This window comes from Panicum virgatum, chromosome 4N (assembly GCF_016808335.1).
Source record: "Panicum virgatum strain AP13 chromosome 4N, P.virgatum_v5, whole genome shotgun sequence".
Taxonomy (NCBI): Eukaryota; Viridiplantae; Streptophyta; class Magnoliopsida; order Poales; family Poaceae; genus Panicum; species Panicum virgatum.
In genome coordinates, this window is record NC_053148.1 from 2259355 (window position 1) to 2281122 (window position 21768).

The following is a 21768-nucleotide window of genomic DNA, read 5'->3' on the forward strand; positions in this document are numbered from 1 at the left end:
CTCCGGCGGTGGTTGAATCCGGGAGCTCCCTGCGCCTCCGCGGCCTCCTCACCTCCCCGGCTTGCCCGCCCCACGCACGACGGCGAGCAGGTGCGGCCGGCGAGGCACAGATTGAGGCAGCGAGCTCCGGCGGCGGGCCGAATCCGAGCGTGCCAAGCTCTGAGCCATGGCGGCAGCCGGATCGTCCCTCCATCTCATCTCCTCCCCTTCCTCTTTGCCTTCCCTCCCTTCCACGCCAGCTCCTCGCGGCTTCGTGCGCGGATCTGCGGTCTGCGGCGGCCAGCCCTCCACCCTCTCTCCCTCCTCCCGCGCCCTACCATGGCGGCGGTCGGATTCGAGCGGCACGAGCTCCAAGCTCCGTGCGTGCGGGTGGGTTGGAGGAGCAAGGCGCGGCGTTTTTTTTTTGGAACAAGGCGCGGCGCTGTGGGGAAAGGACCGGACGCCAATTCCATGTCCGCGTTGGGCTTCCTCTGGGACACGTGTCGCTGGGGGAGTGCTCGGTTGCTGCCAGCCCTTCCTCTCCACGCCCTATAGTATATAGAGTATACATCTGCTACCTAGCATGGATGCCCATACAAAGGGCCAAATGTGCTAGTTCGACTCTGTTATGCATAGCCTCCGTGTATCAATACTTCGATAGTTGCATAGCTTCCGCTATCCAGTTTTGTTGTTGACGATTGAAAATTGAAATATACAATTTTTTATTCTGCCAGCAGAGCATTTTCTCTTCAGCATGAATCACCTACGAGTTTCTGCTTCAAACAATGTAGTGCTAGGTGCATGTGGCTTGTCATCTTCATCCGCAATCACCTACCATCCGGTGACACTGATGGCTTTCACATGTCCTAGGCACACAACCACACATGATGAATATATACAAGGCAAAGGTGAGGCGCCTCCTTATACACAGTGCTCACCTTACACATAAGGTCCATTATTACATATGCCTCTTTTTTAGGATTAGAAGGTGTCGGAAATGGTTTTTTAGTACACGCGGGCCAATAAAAAACAACACAATGTGGCAACAGACTGCCGCCACTTCCACAATGCCCACCATGTGCATCTGCTTTGTTCGAAGCCCCATTTTCAGACCGTGTGCTAATTGCTCGGGTGGATAGAGATAGCGGATGCTCATGTTGAAGACATCGCACTCGCATTGCATCCGGATGAAGGCACTGCGTAGGCCTAGAAGGCATCGGAAATCGACTTCGTTGGCATCGTCTTGCTAGGGGAGCAACGCAGAACCTTGGAGGCTTCTTGCACGACAGCAGGAGCGGCAGGGTTCGAGCTTGCCTGGCCGGCTCTCTTGATCAATTTCACCGTGTACATCCTGCTTAACAAACATGAATCGAGAGATAGTGCTTGCCGCAGGTGAACCGAGAGGTAACAAGTTGGAGCGGTGGTCTCTACACATTACACGATGTGTGAGAAAGACCTCCCGCTAATAACCTCCCCAAGACCCCGCACAGTGCTAGAGCCTATGGCACTGGGCACATCCTGCTTAACAAACATGAAGCAACAAGCAAATTTGACCAGAGAACAGCGACTGAATTCTTCCTGATGAGTGTATTCTGTTCCTCTGCATACCCTTAACAATTTTAGTTTGGCATGGTGGGTATACTCAGACTGCCCTGCATGCTTGCACGTCACTCTGTTCAGCTCGGGCAAAAGCCGGCTGATTTCGGCTGATTCAATAGTATTCTCAGAAAAAACAAGGACCAAGGCAGAAAACATCTCGCTGCATGAATTCGAATCCGAGCTCACATTGAAAGGAATCGGGTGCTCGTAGCCTAAGAGGGAGAGGGGGTGAATTAGACAAACTAAAAATCTTAACCTCAAGCTCCAACTATTTGCACATAAATTAAACTAAGACATACTATATAGATGTCCAACTAGAATTCTTCTAGCGTAAAAACCCTCATCCCAAAAGAGTTATGCAACTTATAGCCAATCCTATCAAGATTCTACTCTAGAAAGTAAAGGCACACAAAGATTGCAATAAGTAAATACGGAAGCTTAAAGGAGGGATGAGAGAAACCAAACTCTTTAACACGAGGATTTATCCCGTGGTTCAGTTAGCCACAAAGGCACACCTACATCCACGTTGTTGAAGCACTCACAAAAAGTATTGCTTCTCGGCCACCAAGTCTCTTCCGTGAATACAATCACAGTCACCTTGGCCCCGGGTTCCACTACAGAGCTTCTCCACCAAGGAAGGGGGGATCTCCACGTCCCCCGCACAAAACTTGTCGACGCCGCTCCACACCAAGCCGGAGGGTCGTTGACGTTGCCGGCGAGCCACCAAGACTCTAAGGAGCCGGCACACTGAGTACAAGATGTGGTTCTCTCCTAGAACCAAGGCACAAGGCACACAAACTTACTCACTCACTCAAGAGCTAAACTAGTACTAAACCTAGGGATGTGATTAATTTTCTCTTTGGTTGGCTTGGAGATGTTCTTCAATGTGTGTAGGGTCTCTCTGAACTCCAGCAACTCCAAAATGGCCGGGGTGAGGCGCTTAAATAGCCCACTAAGTCGAACTAGCCGTTTTGAGCCGTTACCGCTTTTTCTGCGTAGGCGTCGGATAATCTGACCCTATCTTGACCAGGGCGTCAGATCATCCGACCCCACTGTCATCTCCACGGTAGCCATTAAGTTTCAAACCAATTGCTGACGTCATTTGTCCGACGCATTAGTCCGACGCTATTTGAGTACCACGTCGGATCATCCGGTGCTGAAGGCTGGATTTGAATTCCAAGACAACATGTCTGATCATTGATCCGACCATTACTCCGACGCTCCAAAGTTACCACGTTAGATCATCCGACTCTGAAAGATATTTTCCATCTCGAGAAAACATGCTCTCTGGAGAATAATCCGAGGCTTAGTCCGACGGTCTTTTTCCTTGCGTCGGATCATCCGACCCTGAAGCCATTTTTTATCTTGGTGCAACAGTGGCTCTGAAGGATGCTCTGAGTATTTGTCCGACGCTGCTTATCCCACATCGGATTATCTGGCTGCTTTTGTCGGTTAGTCCGACCACTAGGGTGTCGGATTATCCGAACCCAATGTATTTTTCTGTTTTCTTATTGTATTTGTCCAACTCATCGCATCGGTCATTTGGACACTCCAAATATATTATCTCTGTTTTTTTCACTACGACTTGATATCTCTATGGTGGATTGGACACCACGTCTCGATGGTGCATTGGACGTCTCGTCTCGACGATGCATTAGACATCTAGTATATTGTTTGGACTCTATCCATAGGACCTAAAGAATCATACAAATACGATCTTGCAAACTCGTTAGTCCCATTGATTACGTTGTCACACGATCACCAAAATCACTCGAAATAGTCTAAATGGGGCCATGTTCGTTACACACATACTTGGCCCATCTTCTTTGGCTGGTGCACGTGGTCATGCTCTAATGCAGAGCAATCTGAGTTTGTGTTATTTTTTTTCCTTTTCATTTTTGTGGAGCTGGTCGTGGCCGATATAAAAGACAACGGAATGTAGCAACGAGAGCACGAACACATGAAAAGGAGGGGAACACTGAAGGAAGAAAAGATTAAGGCAGAGACAGCTCTGTCCCCTGTCCCCTAGCATCGTCAAAAAAAAAAGAAAAAAAAAAACAGAGAGAGCACCACCTTGCCCATCATAAGCATCATCAGGCTCAACACACAGCTGGTACAAATTCCTCGTGCAGATAGAGATAGCAGCCTATATTCGCAAGATAGAGATCGCACTTATGTTGCATTTGATGAGATCTACGTAGGCTTAGAAGGCATCGGGAATTAACCTACTCATAGTACAACTGCGGTAGTCAGATCAGCAGGAGAGACAAATGCATGTTCATGTTCTGAACTCTTTGCGTTGTTAGGTGAGGCTTCACTACTTCAGACAGTACCATATCCACAATGCCACCATAAGCATCAGGCTTTCCTTCCAAGCCTTTCTTAATGGTCCATCGGCGCTAGTTCCTCAGACAGATGGAGATACGGCATAGAGATTCACTCGCACGAGTTTGGATGAGACATTGTATAGGCTTAGAAGGTGTTGGGAATCAACCTCACTTGATTTTATCATCATAGACATCTCCATCTATTTCTCAAGGGCATGGAGGTAAAAGAAGGGCGGCGACTGCCACATGAGACCCACAGGAGCATCTGGTTTGTTCTTGTAGTAAGTAATTGGGCAGTTCTGAAGATAGCAAAACACTAATTGCTTAAGTGCACTACTAGAATCACCATTTTCCCTACAGCTCAAATGCCTAGGGAAAATTTTCAAAAAAAATGCCTAGGGAAAAAGAAAAAAAGTAGGAGGAACATGTTTCCCTAGTAATTTTCGCACGCAAAAAAATTGACGGAAAAGACAACGTGCCCTACCATTTTGCTAAGAAACCATAGGGAATAAATCTTTTCAAAGGTTCTTCAATGGTAGGGAAAGTTCCTCTCCATGGCAGGTCTATCCTATGTGGAAGTTCTCCTTAATTTCCCTACTAATTTACCAGCTTATGGACCATTTCCACCTTATTTTTCACTCTGTTTTGCTCATAAATTTACCACAACATATTATATTTTACTTATCTATACATTCTACTGTTATAGCACATCACATTGAAATATGATGAAGAAACAAAGAACTGAAATTGTACATCGAGATTCATTACAATTGCTTCTTTTACATCTTTATTTACAAATCACACAGGAACAAGTAAAAACACAATGTATTTATAGTGGAGTTAAAAGGACACACTGGCTCAATATAAAGGCAATGGGATGCAGCAATGAAAGCATGGAGACGTCCACATACCCATCATAGGCATTTGGTTCCTCTGGAGCCCTGTTTTCTCTTCTTAAATAGGTGCTAATTGCTCGAGTGAGTTGAGAGAGCAGATATTCTTTACATTCGATGAGACTTTGTGTAGGTTTAGAAGGCGTCAGGAATTGACTAATTAATTCATCTTTGATTAACCTAACAAATCTTCATATGGAAGTGGACGACCCATGGCGACTACACCGTTGCATCAGCTTATAAAGTCATGCATGTAGGTACTACACGCCTACCTTTAGCACGATGGGTATGGAAGAATTGGGCACCTCAACGGGTGAAATTCTTCATCTGGCTGGTCCTGAAGCATAGACGACGACGCTGACATGGTCTTGAAGTACATGATACTTGCCGGCTATGCTACCAAAAATTCTTGATTGGAACTTTAGTGTCCACGACAGCGTCGTGCTATCTACTATCAAGCGATCTAAAATTCTTGAGAGAGTGGAATAAGAGTCGTGCTACCTGCTATCTGCAATCCAAGTGACACAAACGGAGAAAAAAAGAGATAGAAAAACATCAATTGGATGAGTAAGCAAAACCACCAAGGCGATGGTGGAACTGAACTCAAAGTTCTCACCAGACACCATGCACGGGGGGTACAGAATCTTGGCACTCATCACCTGCCAATCCATCACCATCGGCATCAGCCACACCAAACGCAGCCAAGTAAGAAGAAAAAAAGAGCAACGACAGCGACCGGAGACGCTCACATCCTATCCTGCCGATCATCTGCCCATCCATCACCATCGGCACCAAACTACCCCAAATGCAGCCAAGTAAGAAAAAAAAAGGGTAAGGACAGCGACCCCGGGCGCTCACATCCTGCTGCCCTGCCGATCATCTGCGGATCCACCATTACCAACGGCACCAACCGCCCCAAATGCAGCCAAGTAAGAAGAAAAAAGGGGCAAGAACAGCGACCTGAGACGTTCACATGCTGTCCTAAATCCTGAGGCTCCAAACACCTTAAAGAAGACGACAATATGGATAGCTTCAATAATATGGATAGCCCGTCTCCGGTTTCAGTTAGTTCTTACGGCCTACGATTTCAGAGCCAGCGAAAAACAGGGGCCCTACCGCCCCAGAGTCAGATCACATGACAGAAAGCAGTGGAGGGAGCTCATCTGCTCATCCTTCCCAGCCGTACCGGTACCGTGCACGATCGCCTCCGCTCAGCAGGCGAGAGCATGAAGGGCACACAAAAATGTTTGCAGAGATAGCGTCCGGTGTCCTGATATTCACATGTTTCAGATGAGCCTACCCACAGCCAAGCAACATTCAGAGCGGAGCTTCAACTGAGATGTCCTGATAGGCAGAGACAGCTAGCAAGTGCTGAAGTAACTGCATTGGTAGTTATTTTGTTCACTTCTTTATTGCAACAGAACATCAGATTCAGATGCTCGAGACATTTGAATTCAATAAAAATCGGGGGAAAAAGATAGACCACATGATGTTCAACAAACACCATGTTTATTGCAATGATAAAAGTCATTAGGAACCGTATAAAAGAAAAATGCAAGAACTAAGAAGGCACGGTGACAGAAGCCCTTTCAAGACGATCTTGCAAAAAATGAAACATGATGCAAGACTGCTTTCATCAGTTCATTGCCAATGTTACCAAAACCAGCACCCAATTAAATCAGGCTCAACTTCACGAAACATCTAAGGGTCGCCAAACAAAACCAACGTAAATGGAAAAGGCAATGTTTATTACAGGCCTAAAATACCACTCACGCTCTAAATGCAGGCATCCTTCCACTCCCGCCATTATTCCAAGCTATGGGCACAAGACCTCAAGGTATAGTGTTCCTTTGGCATCAATGGTGGCAAAAACTCAAGACTGTTGACTCTTAAAAGCTCTTGGCTGCTGCAAGGACGCTCTCCACAGTGATGCCATACTCCTGGTAGATCTTTCCAGCAGGAGCACTTGCACCGAATTTGTCGATGCCGATGGCCTTGCCCTGGGCTCCGATGTACTTCTGCCATCCAAGAGTAGACCCTGCCTCAATGCTGATTCTTGCGGAAACAGCCGCTGGGAGAACGCTCTCCTTGTATTCGTCTGACTGCTCCTCAAAAAGCTCCCAGGAAACGAATGACACAACACGGACAGTCTTCCCCTCCTTCCTCAACTCATCAGCAGCCTTGGCAGCAATCTCCAGTTCAGAGCCGGTACCCAATACAATGAGGTCAGGCTTGTTGCCCGTTGAGTTGTCAGAGATGATATATCCACCTTTCTCAACACCCTCAATTGAGGTACCAGGCAGGTGAGGAAGCTTTTGCCTGGAGAGAGCAAGGATAGATGGCCTCTTCCTGTTGAGAACTGCAACTTTGTATGCTCCGGCAGTCTCATTACCATCAGCAGGACGGAGCATCAATATGTTGGGCATTGCGCGGAAACTCACCAAGTGCTCAATGGGCTGATGGGTCGGACCATCTTCTCCAAGACCAATAGAGTCATGGGTCATAACATAGATAACTCCAGCTTCAGACAAAGCTGAGATCCTCATGGCACCTCTCATGTAATCGGTGAAGACAAAGAAAGTAGCACAGTATGGAACAAACCCTGGGCTGTGCAGAGCAATGCCATTGCAAATGGCGCCCATTCCGTGCTCCCTGACTCCAAAGCGGACATTGCGCTCCTCAGGCGTATCCTTCTGGAAGTCACCAAACATCTTAAGCAGTGTCATGTTGGAAGACGCAAGATCAGCACTACCTCCAATAAGACCAGGCACCACTTTAGCAAGTGCGTTCAAGCACTGCTGGGAGAGGTTCCTGGTGGCATCTCCTGGGCTCTCAGGAGTGTATTTCTAGGGAAAAAAAAAGAGGGAATAATATACAATTAGAGTTTAATCCTCTACATAACAGCTGTAGTATTGCAAGTATATATGTATACTTACAGGAAGAGCATCAGCCCAGCCAGCAGGGAACTCCCCTGAGATGATACTTTTCAAGGTTGCTGCATCCTCTGCATACTTCTTCTCGTATTCTGCAAACTTAGCATTCCATTCAGCCTCAAGTGCAGCACCTTCGGCCGTGTGGCGGCTCCAGTGGCTGCAGTAATCCATTCAAAGAAACCATAGGGTGAGTGCTATGCAGTTCATCATCTCATTCAGATCACTAGAATACTAGCACAAATAAGAGACAAACCTCTTGACATCCTCCGGCACAAAGAATGGCTCATAGGGCCATCCAAGGTTTTGCCTGGTTGCTTCGACCTCTTTGGTGCCCAATGCACTTCCGTGAACGCTGTATGAGTTGGCCTTGTTTGGAGATCCAAAACCGATTGTGGTAGTCACCTACAGAGAGTACAAATTAGACAAATGTGATAAAATCTACAGAAAACTAAATATAAAGATTGCAGATACCAAAGAAACCAACCTTGATTAAGGTAGGCTTGTCAGTAACTGCCTTTGCTTCCTTAATGGCTGCACGGATGTCATCATAGCCATTGTTTCCGTTCTTAACCCAGATTGTATGCCACCCAAGAGCCTCAAAACGGGTGCTCACATCCTCTGTGAACGCGATCTCTGTATCTCCATCAATGGAAATGTGGTTGTCATCATAGAAAGCAATCAGCTTGCCAAGACCCCAATGCCCAGCCAAGGAGCAAGCTTCATTGGCAATACCCTCCATTTGGCAACCATCTCCCAAAATAGCATACCTGTACAAAATTGACGAAACATGTAACCAAAACTGCCCCACACAAATCAAAGGCAAAACGTGGCACATTCACAATAGAATTATTACGTGTAGTGGTCAACAATCTCACTGTCAGGCTTGTTGAAGCGAGCAGCCAGGTGCTTCTCAGCAAGTGCCAACCCAACAGCATTGGCAATACCCTGACCAAGGGGTCCTGCAGGAAAAACAGATAAAAACTGAAATTTTCAGTTTCATATTACAGCAGGGCAGGTTACAGCAAGTGTGATCTTAGTAAAGGTGAACAGACCGGTGGTAACTTCAACTCCTGGAGTCTCAAAGTTCTCGGGGTGACCGGGAGTCTTGCTTCCCCATTGCCTGAATTGCTTCAAGTCCTCCTCCTGCAGCGGCAGTTAAAATATCAATTGCATGAGAGATGAATTGTAAATGATCCATGTCAAACACTAAGCAGCTCAGTGCAGGTAAATTACACTACAGTTTTGGTCAGCTAAACATGAGTGATGATTGGTCCCACGGTGGAACGTCTGAGTTTCCAACTAACTTCCTAGGAAACTTGAATTCCACTAATCATAGATCTCTGACAGCTGGACAAAGGCACAGCCTTTTTCTAGGAAAAATACGAAGCCGCCAGCGAAAGATAGCAGTCAAGATCCAACCTTTCTACTGGAGTATTTTACCCAACAAGATCCAAACTTTACAGACAAACCTACTCCCGATTTCACCGTTCCAACCAGCCCGGCAGCGAATTCCACACGCAAGACCCAGATGGAAACACGGAAAAAGGGAACGAGATGTGCATCAGCTGCCTCACCTTGACGCTGTCGTATCCGGCGAGGTGGAGCAGGGCGTACTGGAGCATGCATCCGTGGCCGGCGGAGAGGACGAAGCGGTCGCGGTTGAACCAGTAGGGGTTCTTGGGGTTGTAGCGCATGACCTCGTCGTAGAGGATGTGTCCAATGGGCGCGCATCCCATGGGGAGCCCCGGGTGGCCGGAGTTGGCCTTCTCCACGGCGTCGATGGCCAGGAACCGGATCGTGTTGACCGACTTCTCGAGCAGCTCGCCGGCGGCCGCCTTGCCCTCGAGCGTCTCGACGGCGGCGGCGCGCACGACGCGCTGGCGGCAGGACGCGGCCGCGGAGAGCGCGCGGCCGGCCGGCGCCGGGGAGCGCAGGCCGCGGCCGGCGAGCGAGCTGAGGCGGCGGAAGCCGAGGCGCTCGGCCGGGGCCGACGCCGCGGCGCCCGCGCGCGCGGCGATTGTGGCGTGCGCGGCGGCGACGGAGTGCGCGGCCATGGTTGGTCGGCTCTGGGGGTGTGGCGTGCTTGCCGGGGAGAGGCGGAGATGGCGAGGCTGCAGCCGGAGGTGATGGGAGGGGTTATGTATAGACTCCGGGGTGCGTTTTGGGGGCACTCGTTGGCACCAAGAAGGTAGCAGCTGAGGCGGCTACGTGGACATGGTCCGTGGACCATCGCATCAGTCTGTAGCCGCCATTGGCTGCTAAGGGTTGGTGGACATGGCTGCTAAGGCCGCCATTAGTCAGCAAGTGCAGATTTTTTTTTTAGTTCACTTAAATCAATTTCTTCATCACCTCAATCAACTTTCATTTTGGAAGCTAAAATGTAGAAGGATAAAAACGCACGGGTGTACCTTTGTCATGCTGGACTAATTCAACCATAATAAAAATAAAGTGCAGAAAGTATAGTAGGCTTGAAATTCATCAAATGTAAATAGTGTCACATCTGTTAGACAGAAAAATCATTAGTAATGCAATTGCATACTATAATACATAGGCATCGTAAGCATGCTATGGTGAATCCTTCATCTCCCGAGTCTCTTTTACCCTTCGCATCAACCTCAAGTGTTGTAGAACTCTCAATCATCTGGTTCTAAAAGAAAGTAGATCGAGGTTGTGCCCAATTGTGTATTGTTGGAAGAAGCATGTGCTTGTTTTTCATCATTCCATTACGTAAGTCAACAACTTGACGAAAAGTGCTATGATTGCAGCTTGCTTGCTCAGTTGCTCCCACGATATTGAAAAGCAAACCATCACAATGGGAAAAATGCCTTTTTTTTGGAATAAACTACTTGATCTACTAAACAGAGGCAAGATCCATGGCTCTGATCAAGCTCTCGTCCACGGACCGCGTGCACAAGGAGCGTTTCTGGTGGCGTGGGTTGGTGGATGAGGGGGGCCGTCGGTGGCCGTGGATCAGGGCCGCCGAGAGATCGCGGCCATCGGAAGAGGGTAGGAAATCCGGCCACTTTTTTTTCCATTGGCCCGGTGAGTTTGATAGGCCACCGATGTCACCTCCATGACACTGTGTGTCAAGTCTCCATATAAACAGTGTTTAACAGTGATTCTTCACTAATTTTGTACAAAACCATCGATGTTAGCTGACGTAGATGAATGAACATACCTAGCTCCGCCCCACCGTTGGAGTCGTCGCCGTCACAGTTGTTTTCTGGTGTCATTCCCAGCCTGACGGCGACGTGCCTGATGAAAAAATTCGCGGTCAAAAGTCAGGTTCAGGTTCAGCAGCAGGAGCAGGATGATTCTATCTAGCCCTTTTATTTTCAACGAAGAAACAGCACTTTTGTGATTTTCAGGATTCATTCTCTCTGTGTTTTTCTTTTCAAAATTCAGGATTCATTCATTCGACTGGGTGATCTGCAGCTTCAAGATAACGCATGAGAAGTTCAGAACTAGGCGGAATCTATGAATTGGAATCAGAACGTATGCATGGGGACACCGCCGCGCGTCATCTTTCAGGCTTGCATCGCCACTCATCTCGCCGTCGCCCGGCGCCGCCCTCCGCCACCGGCGGGACGCCCGCTCCGGCCGCTCACCTGTTATCCATCACTGGCAAGTGGCAAAGGTTTTTCTTTTTGGAAAGGAAACTGGCAAAGGGTTTGTTTTTCTGACGAAACATGGAGTAAATTAAAGAGGGGACGCCATTAAAGAGTAGCACATCTCCCAAAAAAACAGACAGAGTATCATCAGAGACCCGTTCTGTTTCAGGCGAGAACATGAACACCACAAGCTGGTAGAATCAGAGCACGAGGTTTGGCTTGGCCATTATTTTTTCTGTGTTCCATCAAGGTGCCCCCGTGCCCCGGCCACTACTTCACATGCATCGCATATTCGCATCAGGTCGGTGTGATGAACCCTGGCTGCTCCGGCAGTCAAGAGACCAAGGGCAGCACGCCTGTTTGATTTGCCTGCCCCTGAACTGAAGCATCCTTTGACTCCCCATCAGTTCAGTTCGTCAGCCAGCCCTTCAGGTTCCCAAAGGAAGGGGCCTCCTCGCCGGAGGCCGCCGGGAAGGCGGAAAGGGAGGCGCCGCGTGGGTGAGCCGCAACCAGCCCGGCGGTTTACTTGTTTCAGTTGGCGTCTCCTGCTGACCCCTGCTTGCTAAACTGCGCGGTGACCGGTGGATTCAGGCGCTTAGCCGATTGATGGATGTGGATCATGGACGTGTCCAATTAGCAACCAAGACGACAGGTGATTTTCCCATGGTCTGATCGTGATCGAGCTCAAATCAAAGGATCAAAAGGCTGGTGCTTGCGTGTGGCACTGGGTGACGACGACGCCTTCAGGCTTGAGGCATCTGCGTGTTGTCAGAGTTTTGGTCGCAGCCCTCGTCGGGAAAGGGGATAAAATAAAAGGAGCCGGATCCGCCGGATATGCGGACGATCCGTCATGAAACTGCGCCAGCGACTTCTTTTCGAGATTCCTAAACCGATATCATTTTGTAGTGCAATTTCGCTAAAAAAGCTAGAGTTTAATTGGAAATACACCGATCTATGGACCCGCATAGTGAAGAAAAAACTTTCCTTTTTGAAACGATTGTGGAAAATGATAGAAAAGCATGCAACATCTGGGTTGGAAAATGAACAGGATCAGTATGCTATTTAGAATAAAAAGTGATACATGCATGCGATTGCTTATTACAACTGAAAATTACTATGTGTTTTGTTCCCTATCTTATGTACACAAAAAATATGTGCATCTTATATATTTGTATTCGAGTATTCGACAATTTCGGTAGTTTCTATTAGTGTATACTCTTGTTTCTTTATTGAAGCATATTTTTAGAAATAATATTATATGCATCTTGATGTACATAGTTGTTTTTATGTTTTACTTGCAAAAAAAAATACGTTTGTGTGTATTCGTACGCATTGTATTAAATCTGCTTCCTAGTATGGTCAAAATAGCTGCTTCATCTTGTCCACAAAATTTTCATCATCAAAACTCTAGATTCTGTATTTTCAGTGTATGTATTTTCATTTATAATGATTTGAAAATTTATTTTGACAAACACATGTGCATTTGAAATTTTGGTAGTATGGACATAGTCACATATATACTTAACAATTTTCATAATTTTTTCATGCACAAAAAGTTTGTGTTTTCATGCATCGTCCGTTTCTAGTGTTGTTGCATCCTAAAGTACGTGTTTAGATATGGGCTCCGTGCCTCCATCCCTCCCAAATTTCCACCGGCCATGTGTGCCATTTAATTAATAAAATGATTTATAAAGTATTAAACGTAAGTATCTACTCCCTCGGTCCCAAAATAAGTATAGTTTTAAAATTCAAAATTTATCTCAAAATAAATATAGTTTTCGCTTTTCAATACAACTCTATCTCTATCTCTCTCCTCCTCTACCCCTCCTCGTTCATGTGCACTCTATACTTTTTTACTCTTTCTTAATTTCCGTGCCCAACTTTTGCACTCTATACTTTTTTACTCTTTCTTAATTTCCGTGCCAAACTTTTAAAATACTTATTTTGAGACGGAGGGAGTACAAGGATAGTGTTCATACACCATTTATTATTATTGTTTAATACATTTCATGGGCCCATTTCGTAGGCCCAAAGTACGGAGTTTGTTGTCCGTGCCGGGCCCATCACCACTACGGTTGCAATCTCCAGCTACCACACTTGCTCCACAGATCCAACAAGGTAGGGCCACCGAGGCAGTGTGGCAACTGCACTGCACCAGCTGGGTGTAGTTGGTGCCCGTCTTCGACGATGTAGGTGCACGTTGACACCTGTCAAAGGCAGCCACGTCAGCGGTGTGCGTTTCAAGTGAGAGTGCTGTACGATGGGAATGCTGGAATGGAGCATTACCACCAGCTCGAACTGAGAGCAATTGTCTAAAATCATTGGAATCTAAGAGGAATAGAGTATTCCAAGTCCTATAGAATTCTTTTATACTCTTGAACAAGATTAAACCCCACCTCACCCACCGACCCACCCACCACCACCCCGCACATACACTATAAATAGTTTTGAAATCTTATGAACACATGAGAATGTGTAGGGAAACTTCACTTTGTCTATGTCACTTTCTTCGAATTCATGTGTTTGCATCAAAAAAAGTTTAGTAAGTGTTGTTTTCAATGAATTCATGTTACCTTCTATCCAACCAAGGCTCTTGAGTTCTTGCGGGACGAATATCGGTTTTTAGTGGCGGATCCAAAAGTTGAATATTGGAGGGACTTATTTTCTTACTTATTTTTCCTCCTCCTTTTCTTCTTCATCTACTTCAACCATAGCTGAAATATGTTGGAGGTCACACTGATCCGCCCCTGTACGTGGTTTCAACTAGATGCCGATCTTTTTAAGAATGTGTGTTAGCACATATTTCATTAGCCAGATGGCAATCAAAAGCTGAAATGTGAAAAGTTGAGATCTTCTACAATTAGAAGTTACAATATTTTTCAACCACAACAATACATGCGTTCCATTTTCATAGAACTGTGTCCAACAGTACTTGGTAGATTAAAGGAGCACGGGAGGCGAAAAACATATGGAAAAGGTAAAAATAAGCATGTAAATATTTTTTAACCACAAAAATACAGGCATTCCATTTTCATAGAACTGTGTTGAATAGTACTTGGTAGATTAAAGGAGAACGGAGGCGAAAACACGTGGGGGAGGTAACAAAAAAACATGAAAATAAAAAAAAACATCGTTGTTACTAGAGATGATGCCATGTCCGCTAGGCACCACTTTAAACCACCTAAAACATTGGCACCTTCATCACATTGTTTAACCGGGAAGACGATGAATCGGTGAGCTTGAAGTTGTTGGAGTGGAGAGGTACACCGTGTGCCGTACTGGATCGTGTGCGCACCCTTCCGATTCCATCCGATGCGTCCACCTACTCTGCTCTGATCGATTCGTCATCTGTAGCAGAATAAACTTGAGAAGAAATCGTCCGTTTAGTTAGCAAAAATTTTTTGGCAACATTTACAATACTAATTAGAAGTATTAAATATAGACTTGGCAACATTTACAATACTAATTAGAAGTATTAAATATAGACTAATTATATAACTAATTACACGGACGGACGGGAAATCGTGAAATGAATCTATTAAGTCTAATTAATTTATCATTAGAAGTTGTTTACAGTATCACAATATTATCTAATCATTGAATAATTAGATTCGTGTCGCGATTTCACCTGGAGGTTGGAGTAGATTTTGTCAGTTATCTACATTTGATACTTCTAATAAATAATCAAACGTTCGAAATTACTGTAGTGCATGAAATTTTTTGAATTTTTTTTGAAAATTAAAGGGGGAAATTTGATCTTGAAAAGCTCGTGAATTGGACCTTTTTTTTAATTTGTGAATTGGATCTCAAACATCAAAATTTCTCCCGTCGCGGGGGTTGGTGGCGGACCGGCGCACGCTCACCGGCACCGGCACCAGCCCGCCTCCCTATTTCTCCCTCCCTTCCTCCGCCCCACTCGCGTCTGAGTCCACGCCACCAACCCCAAGACCAACCCTCCCCGCGCGCCACCAACCCACCACCCGCCCCGGCAATGGCGGCCATGGCGTCCAGGGCAGCGGCCACCGTCTCGCTCGACCTCGCCGCCGCCGCCCCGGGGGCCCTCTCGCGCCGCCACCGCCCGGGCTCGGCGCGCCTGCCCGCGCGCCCCGCTGCCGCCGCCGCCGGGCTGCGGATGCGCGGGCGCGGGCGCGGGACGGTCGCGGCGGCGGCGGCGGCGGCCCCGGCGAAGGCGGGCGCTGACGAGGTCGTGCTGCAGCCCATCCGGGAGATCTCCGGCACCGTGAAGCTGCCGGGGTCCAAGTCGCTCTCCAACCGGATCCTCCTGCTCGCCGCGCTGTCCGAGGTGAGGAGCCAGCAAGCCTCCCCCGTCTCCATTGGGGTGGATTGGAACTGGGTGCGGGGATGAGATTTTACAGGGGGTTGGGTGGCGGCGTCTTGTCTGTCGTGCTACTGAAATGTTGGTTTCTCAAACACTACGAATGACCAGTGGTCGATCCAGTGCCTCGGTAGTTCGCCTTCAGTAGCCAATAGCCATTACTCTGTGCAAACTTTTGTTTGGGTTAGGGTGGTCAAGAGCAAAAAGAAGGTTTAGTAAACACTTATGGTTGGGATGGCATGATCTGTCCTGGTGTCCGGTATGAAATTTGTGTAGAAAAAAAAAACTGCCCTCAAAGGTTGATCTTAATACTGTTGTCATGATAGATGATGAAGCATCGAGGATCCTTTACATTGTTGTTGACAAACATGATCGCAAAAGCTAGCATTGTTAATTTGCGAATAAGAACAATGAATATGTTATTGTTTATAAATTATGCTCCTTTACCCTTGATCAGGGGACGACAGTGGTTGATAACCTGTTGGACAGTGAGGATGTCCACTACATGCTTGGTGCCTTGAAGGCCCTCGGGCTCTCTGTTGAGGCGGACAAAGCTGCCAAAAGGGCTGTAGTTGCTGGCTGTGGAGGCAAGTTCCCAGTTGAGAAGGATGCCAAAGAGGAAGTGCTGCTCTTCCTGGGGAACGCTGGAACTGCGATGCGGCCATTGACAGCAGCTGTGACTGCTGCTGGTGGAAAAGCAACGTACGTGTTTTTTAAAGCTTGTTGAAATACGTAGGGGGTCCATTGGCATGTCCGGTGATTTATGGTGCAAGTTTTTTGAACTTCAGTTATGTCCTTGATGGGGTACCGAGAATGAGGGAGAGACCCATTGGCGACTTGGTCGTCGGATTGAAACAGCTTGGTGCGGATGTCGATTGTTTCCTTGGCACTGACTGCCCACCTGTTCGTATCAAGGGAATCGGAGGGCTACCTGGCGGCAAGGTTAGTTATCAAGTCCCACATGCTAAATTCTCCTGTAGATAGCTGAACTCCTTTTCAAGCCAATGCAATTGATAGTAAAGCATATATATAGATATGAATTTACTTTGGACCACAAACTAACCTACAAAGTCATCCATAACCAGCAAGCTATATTTGGATTAAGCCCAATCAAGTCTTACTTGGCATGTGTTTAGCAACTTAGTTCCCATTTTCTGGGGTATTGTCTGTTCTCTAGTCTAACATTATGTGAGATCATGACTTAGCTCTTACAAATGTGTTATGCTCTACAGGTTAAGCTGTCAGGCTCCATCAGCAGTCAATACTTGAGTGCCTTGTTGATGGCTGCGCCTCTAGCTCTTGGGGACGTGGAGATTGAAATCATTGATAAGCTAATCTCCATTCCCTATGTTGAAATGACATTGAGATTGATGGAGCGTTTTGGCGTGAAAGCAGAGCATTCTGATAGCTGGGACAGGTTCTACATCAAGGGAGGTCAAAAGTACAAGTAAGTTTTATAGACTTTTCACTTCGTCGATGTTAAAGATTCAAGTTTCAGTATGTCCAATCAATCACTGATGTATCAACACGTAAACTGGAGATATAATCGTTGCAGAAAAAAATTATTGATACTGGCTCTGTAAATTATTTAATCATTAGACCATTCTATTGGAGTCATGGAAACCAACTGGAATAATTAAGGAAAACTTTCTTGGTCGGTCTATTATATCTAAGGTGCATTGCACAGGTGACAATTGTATAGACATGATAGCAGCAGAAGTAGCATCCATTTTTATAACTTGGCTTACAAGAAGTAATCTAGGTAGCTAGAGGATTCATATCTGCTTTGCATGAATGAATTTTTTCCCCAGGAAAAGGTACTTTATTAGTTTGGTCATCCCCCTTTTATGATGTGAAACTTCTCCATTATTGTCTGGACCAAAGACACTTAGTCTTATGTACTCAAATAGTTAGTTGAAACTTCATGAAAAGTTTATCAGTGGGTCCCTAAACTAAACTTGTTTTTGCCCTAATTGTCAGGTCCCCTAAAAATGCATATGTGGAAGGTGATGCTTCAAGTGCAAGCTATTTCTTGGCTGGTGCTGCAATTACTGGAGGGACTGTGACTGTTGAAGGGTGTGGCACCACCAGTCTGCAGGTAAAACTTTGATATAATGCTAATTTTTTTAAGGCATGAACCATATATATAGTCACTATGTGCCATATCCAATATTCCAATTCATCTGCCATTGCCAAATTGACATACTTCAATGAGTGAATATTCACGAAAACAAACTAAACGTCCCAAACCAAACAGTCCATCTTGTTACTGGGCGCATTATGTTGTTGCCATCTCTTACTAATATGCTCAATATTGCAGGGTGATGTTAAATTTGCTGAGGTACTGGAGATGATGGGAGCAAAGGTTACATGGACCGAGACAAGTGTAACTGTTACTGGTCCACCACGGGAGCCTTTGGGGAGGAAACACCTTAAAGCCATTGATGTCAACATGAACAAAATGCCTGATGTCGCCATGACTCTTGCTGTGGTTGCTCTATTTGCTGATGGCCCAACTGCTATTAGAGATGGTAAGACATTATCAACCCTAACAGCATGCCTGTTTTATGTTAGCAACATAAGCACCTAAGAGATGGTTTCTTCTGCTCTCTACTAAACTATTATTCTTCGTCAGTGGCTTCCTGGAGAGTGAAGGAGACCGAGAGGATGGTCGCAATCCGGACTGAGCTAACTAAGGTTTTCTTCTCTATTATTGCCAGTTGGACCTCTTGTGCCTTTTCTGCTGGAGTATATCTTCAGCTCTTCACCTGATGTTTCGTTTTGCCAGCTCGGTGCATCAGTTGAGGAAGGTCCGGATTACTGCATCATAATGCCACCAGAGAAGCTGAACATAACGGCAATCGACACCTACGACGACCACAGGATGGCCATGGCCTTCTCCCTCGCCGCCTGCGCCGAGGTGCCTGTTACAATCAGGGACCCCGGGTGCACCCGCAAAACCTTCCCCAACTACTTCGATGTTCTGAGCACATTCGTCAAGAACTGAGCGCAGATGCTACGGTAGCTGGACTGAGCTGATGTTGCTAGGGATTTGATGGGGAAATACATTTTTTTCCTTTTTGTTTTTTTCTTTCACGAGATAAGCTTTGAGTCTGTAATATTAGCTTGTAGCATTTTTGTGGGAGAAGTCTCGAGATGTACTGTACAATATGGTTCTTTTCCAGAGTGGATCATTGGAATAAAAATAAATTACGGTTCAGTGGCTAACTGATCATTGTACCTCCCCAAAGCAACACAAGCTGTCAGACCGGCTAGGAAGCATGCAACTGTGCAAGACTGCAAGTAACCGCAGTGACACGGCGCTGACTGCTGATACTTGCTAGCTGTTTTTTTTATTCCAATACAGCTCGTTGCTTTATTCACCCACAGAGATGTCACAACCCACAATACGGGTTACAAATTCTGGGAGGGGATCATGCCAAATACTTAGCTATTTGCCTCTACAACTCCAGTGTTCTTTTGACATCCTAATGAACAATGTGACCGGCGCCCCAGAATTAACACACCGAGGCAGATGGTAGTAAGAGATTGCCAACATAAACTCATTTAACCATTCACCTATGAAAGCCAATTGGATTGATTTGTTAAACCAGACGACAGAAGGCAAGGAAATAAGCAACCAAATTTACGGTACAAAACCCCATTAGCATCCAACAACCGTTCCATTCATGCACCTTCCGATGAAAGTCAATTGGATTCATCTGGACTGGACACAAGGCAGGGAAATATCAATAAGAAACAGACTTAATGATATGAAAACCCATTAGGAGCATCCAATAACCATTCCACTCATGCATAACATCCACTGACAGACTAGCATGCCACAAAAGCTCGATGGGCTCATCAATTCTGATGTGAATAAATTAACGATTAGGAGGGAATTCCTCTGCTACAATGAGTTTTCTCACACTAGAAACTCTCAAAACATCCTGTTCAGTTGCATTTCCAATCATTTTGAAATGATAAGATGCTGGGCTACCACATTACACGTCGCTGATTGTCACCTCGACCTCCACACCAGGCTCGATGGTGATTGAGGTGATCTGCTTGACCACATCTGGTGTGCTGACGAGATCAATCACCCTCTTGTGAATCCTCATCTCAAAACGATCCCAGGTGTTGGTGCCTGAAATAGATTCAAATAATTAATATTCATAACAAACTGAAGGCAGAGCTGAGGATAAATTGCATGATGAACAAGTTTCAACAACCATAATACCATGAGATAAATATCAAGAATTGCAAGTAAAGGATGAATTCATAAGAGGCTGGGCATCAGTTTTAAAAAGCTCGATTTTGAGACATCAAATGTATCAGTATAAAGGTATGTAATCATCATCTGCTCAGCACATCTATAATTTCAAACAAAATCGCCATCATCCCATAACATAACTCAAAGCTTCAAAGTACCAAATGATTTCACAAACTACAATCTGAGGGCCATTCAATGTAACAGAATGGTAGACCAAAATACAAACCCCAATACTCATGCAAATAATGTTGCACAACTTACTGGACTATCTGAAATAAGTCACTGCGAATGGAAACAAGTACTGAAAGGAAAATGTTTCAACAAATAACAATAAAGCATTAGATGGGCCAGCCATCAGTTTTAAAAAGCTCGATTTGTAAGTCCTCAAAGAAATCTCAGCAAAAATTTGTTTCACATCATTTGGCCAGGCCATCATAAACAACAAGTATAAAGAGCTCAAGACTAAATTAGATGAACAAGAATGACACCCCTAAAGTAAATAACATGTACCTAACCATTCAAATTTGTAACTGAATTAAACCATGACACTCCAAAGTAAGAATATTGTTGGCATAATATATGAGGTTCCCAGGCTATGGAGGGGCACTAAGGGGCAGTAGCTATCACTATAAAACAACAAGCATTTACGTTTAGTTGAACCCATGCAATAACCAGAATGCCCTCCACACTATTATTGACGCAATAAAAAGCCAAGCATCAGTTTTAAAAAGCTCGGTTTTAGAGACCTCAGTGATGTAATATCTCAGAAGCATCTCCTTGTTAACATCACATGCTCGTCCTTTCATTACAACAACAACAACAACAACAACAACAACAACAACAACATAGCCTTTTTTTCCCAAGCAAGTTGGGGTAGGCTAGAGATGAAACCCAAAAGAAATAAGTTCAAGGTTCAAGCACATTGATAGCTAGTCTCCAAGCGCTCCTATCCAAAGCTATCTCTTTAGAGATATTCCAATCCTTAAGGTCTCTCTTAACCGACTCATCCTTTCATTACACTATAAAAAATCAGGTCTTAAACAAAATCATCATGCTGCATCAATACACTAAATTTTCATATATCAAGACGATAAATGCACTGCGATGATATGCTAAGCATCAGTTTTAAAAAGATCGATTTTTTAGACATCAGAGACCCAAAAAAGATCTGTCGATGTAACTTTTAACATCATCTGCAGCGCATCATCGCAGCTGACAGCTCTAAATATCGAACGAATGCTAGTACATTATAGCGGGCGGGAACAGCCAGACAAGCACAAGCAAATTAAAAATGTGAGGCAGTTAGTGGAAGGGAAGGAAAAGTCACCTTCGCCACAGGGAGACTTCCTGGTGGTGATGTGGAGCACCTTGGTGGGCATCCGGACAGGTCCCTTCAACCTCAGCTGCTTACCCTTGGCACCCTTCACCAGATCGCCGCAGACTGCACATACCACCGCAAGGATCACGTGCCAGCTCGATCGAACCCAATGCCACAGGAAATGAAACCCATCCATCCTCCCGGAAACGGAGCCGGAACGGCGGTCGGCGGGCGATCATACCTTTCTCGAGGTTCTTGACGTTCCTGGAGGAGAGGGTGATGCGGATCCTGTGCTGCGGCTCCAGCGTCCCCTCGAACCCCGCCTTGCCGGACTTCATCGGCGGCGCGTACGCCACGTCCACCGCCGCCATGGCTGAGTGGGGTGGAGCGGAGAGGAGGTCGGGCGCTAGGGTTTCGCCTCGAGGAAGCCTGAGCGGAGGTGGCGGCGGGGAGTGCTAGGTTTTGAGGAGCCGCGGTGTTAGGGTTTATGTAGAGCCGG

General features: G+C 46.0%; 3 protein-coding genes and 4 non-coding genes across 7 annotated transcripts; 1 reads left to right on the top strand and 6 right to left on the bottom strand.

Moving 5' to 3' along the window:
- Positions 1-6378: 6378 nt before the first annotated feature.
- On the bottom strand, positions 6379-9934 carry LOC120671132 (transketolase, chloroplastic-like). The gene is made up of 7 exons (XM_039951384.1): positions 9306-9934; positions 8784-8874; positions 8585-8690; positions 8216-8498; positions 7985-8133; positions 7735-7888; positions 6379-7644 (listed from the first exon to the last, which is right to left on the bottom strand). The coding sequence occupies exons 1-7, from the start codon at positions 9783-9785 to the stop codon at positions 6688-6690; spliced, it is 2220 nt and encodes a 739-aa protein (XP_039807318.1). The 5' UTR covers positions 9786-9934; the 3' UTR covers positions 6379-6687.
- Positions 9935-15212: 5278 nt separating this feature from the next.
- LOC120669609 (3-phosphoshikimate 1-carboxyvinyltransferase 2-like) lies at positions 15213-18906 on the top strand. Its single transcript, XM_039949404.1, has 8 exons — positions 15213-15645; positions 16136-16380; positions 16467-16620; positions 16911-17125; positions 17659-17776; positions 17999-18209; positions 18314-18375; positions 18467-18906. Exons 1-8 carry the CDS (start codon positions 15334-15336, stop codon positions 18683-18685), a joined length of 1536 nt encoding a protein of 511 aa, XP_039805338.1. The 5' UTR covers positions 15213-15333; the 3' UTR covers positions 18686-18906.
- Positions 18907-19342: 436 nt separating this feature from the next.
- LOC120669610 (40S ribosomal protein S20) lies at positions 19343-21743 on the bottom strand. Its single transcript, XM_039949405.1, has 3 exons — positions 21511-21743; positions 21279-21392; positions 19343-19825 (listed from the first exon to the last, which is right to left on the bottom strand). Exons 1-3 carry the CDS (start codon positions 21638-21640, stop codon positions 19683-19685), a joined length of 387 nt encoding a protein of 128 aa, XP_039805339.1. The 5' UTR covers positions 21641-21743; the 3' UTR covers positions 19343-19682.
- LOC120671738 lies at positions 19969-20044 on the bottom strand. The gene has a single exon (XR_005673827.1). It is a non-coding gene; the product is annotated as a small nucleolar RNA SNORD36 (small nucleolar RNA).
- Positions 20301-20376, bottom strand: LOC120671728. Its single transcript, XR_005673818.1, has one exon. It is a non-coding gene; the product is annotated as a small nucleolar RNA SNORD36 (small nucleolar RNA).
- Positions 20663-20747, bottom strand: LOC120671742. Its single transcript, XR_005673832.1, has one exon. It is a non-coding gene; the product is annotated as a small nucleolar RNA SNORD36 (small nucleolar RNA).
- On the bottom strand, positions 21065-21150 carry LOC120671744. Its single transcript, XR_005673834.1, has one exon. It is a non-coding gene; the product is annotated as a small nucleolar RNA SNORD36 (small nucleolar RNA).
- Positions 21744-21768: the final 25 nt, after the last annotated feature.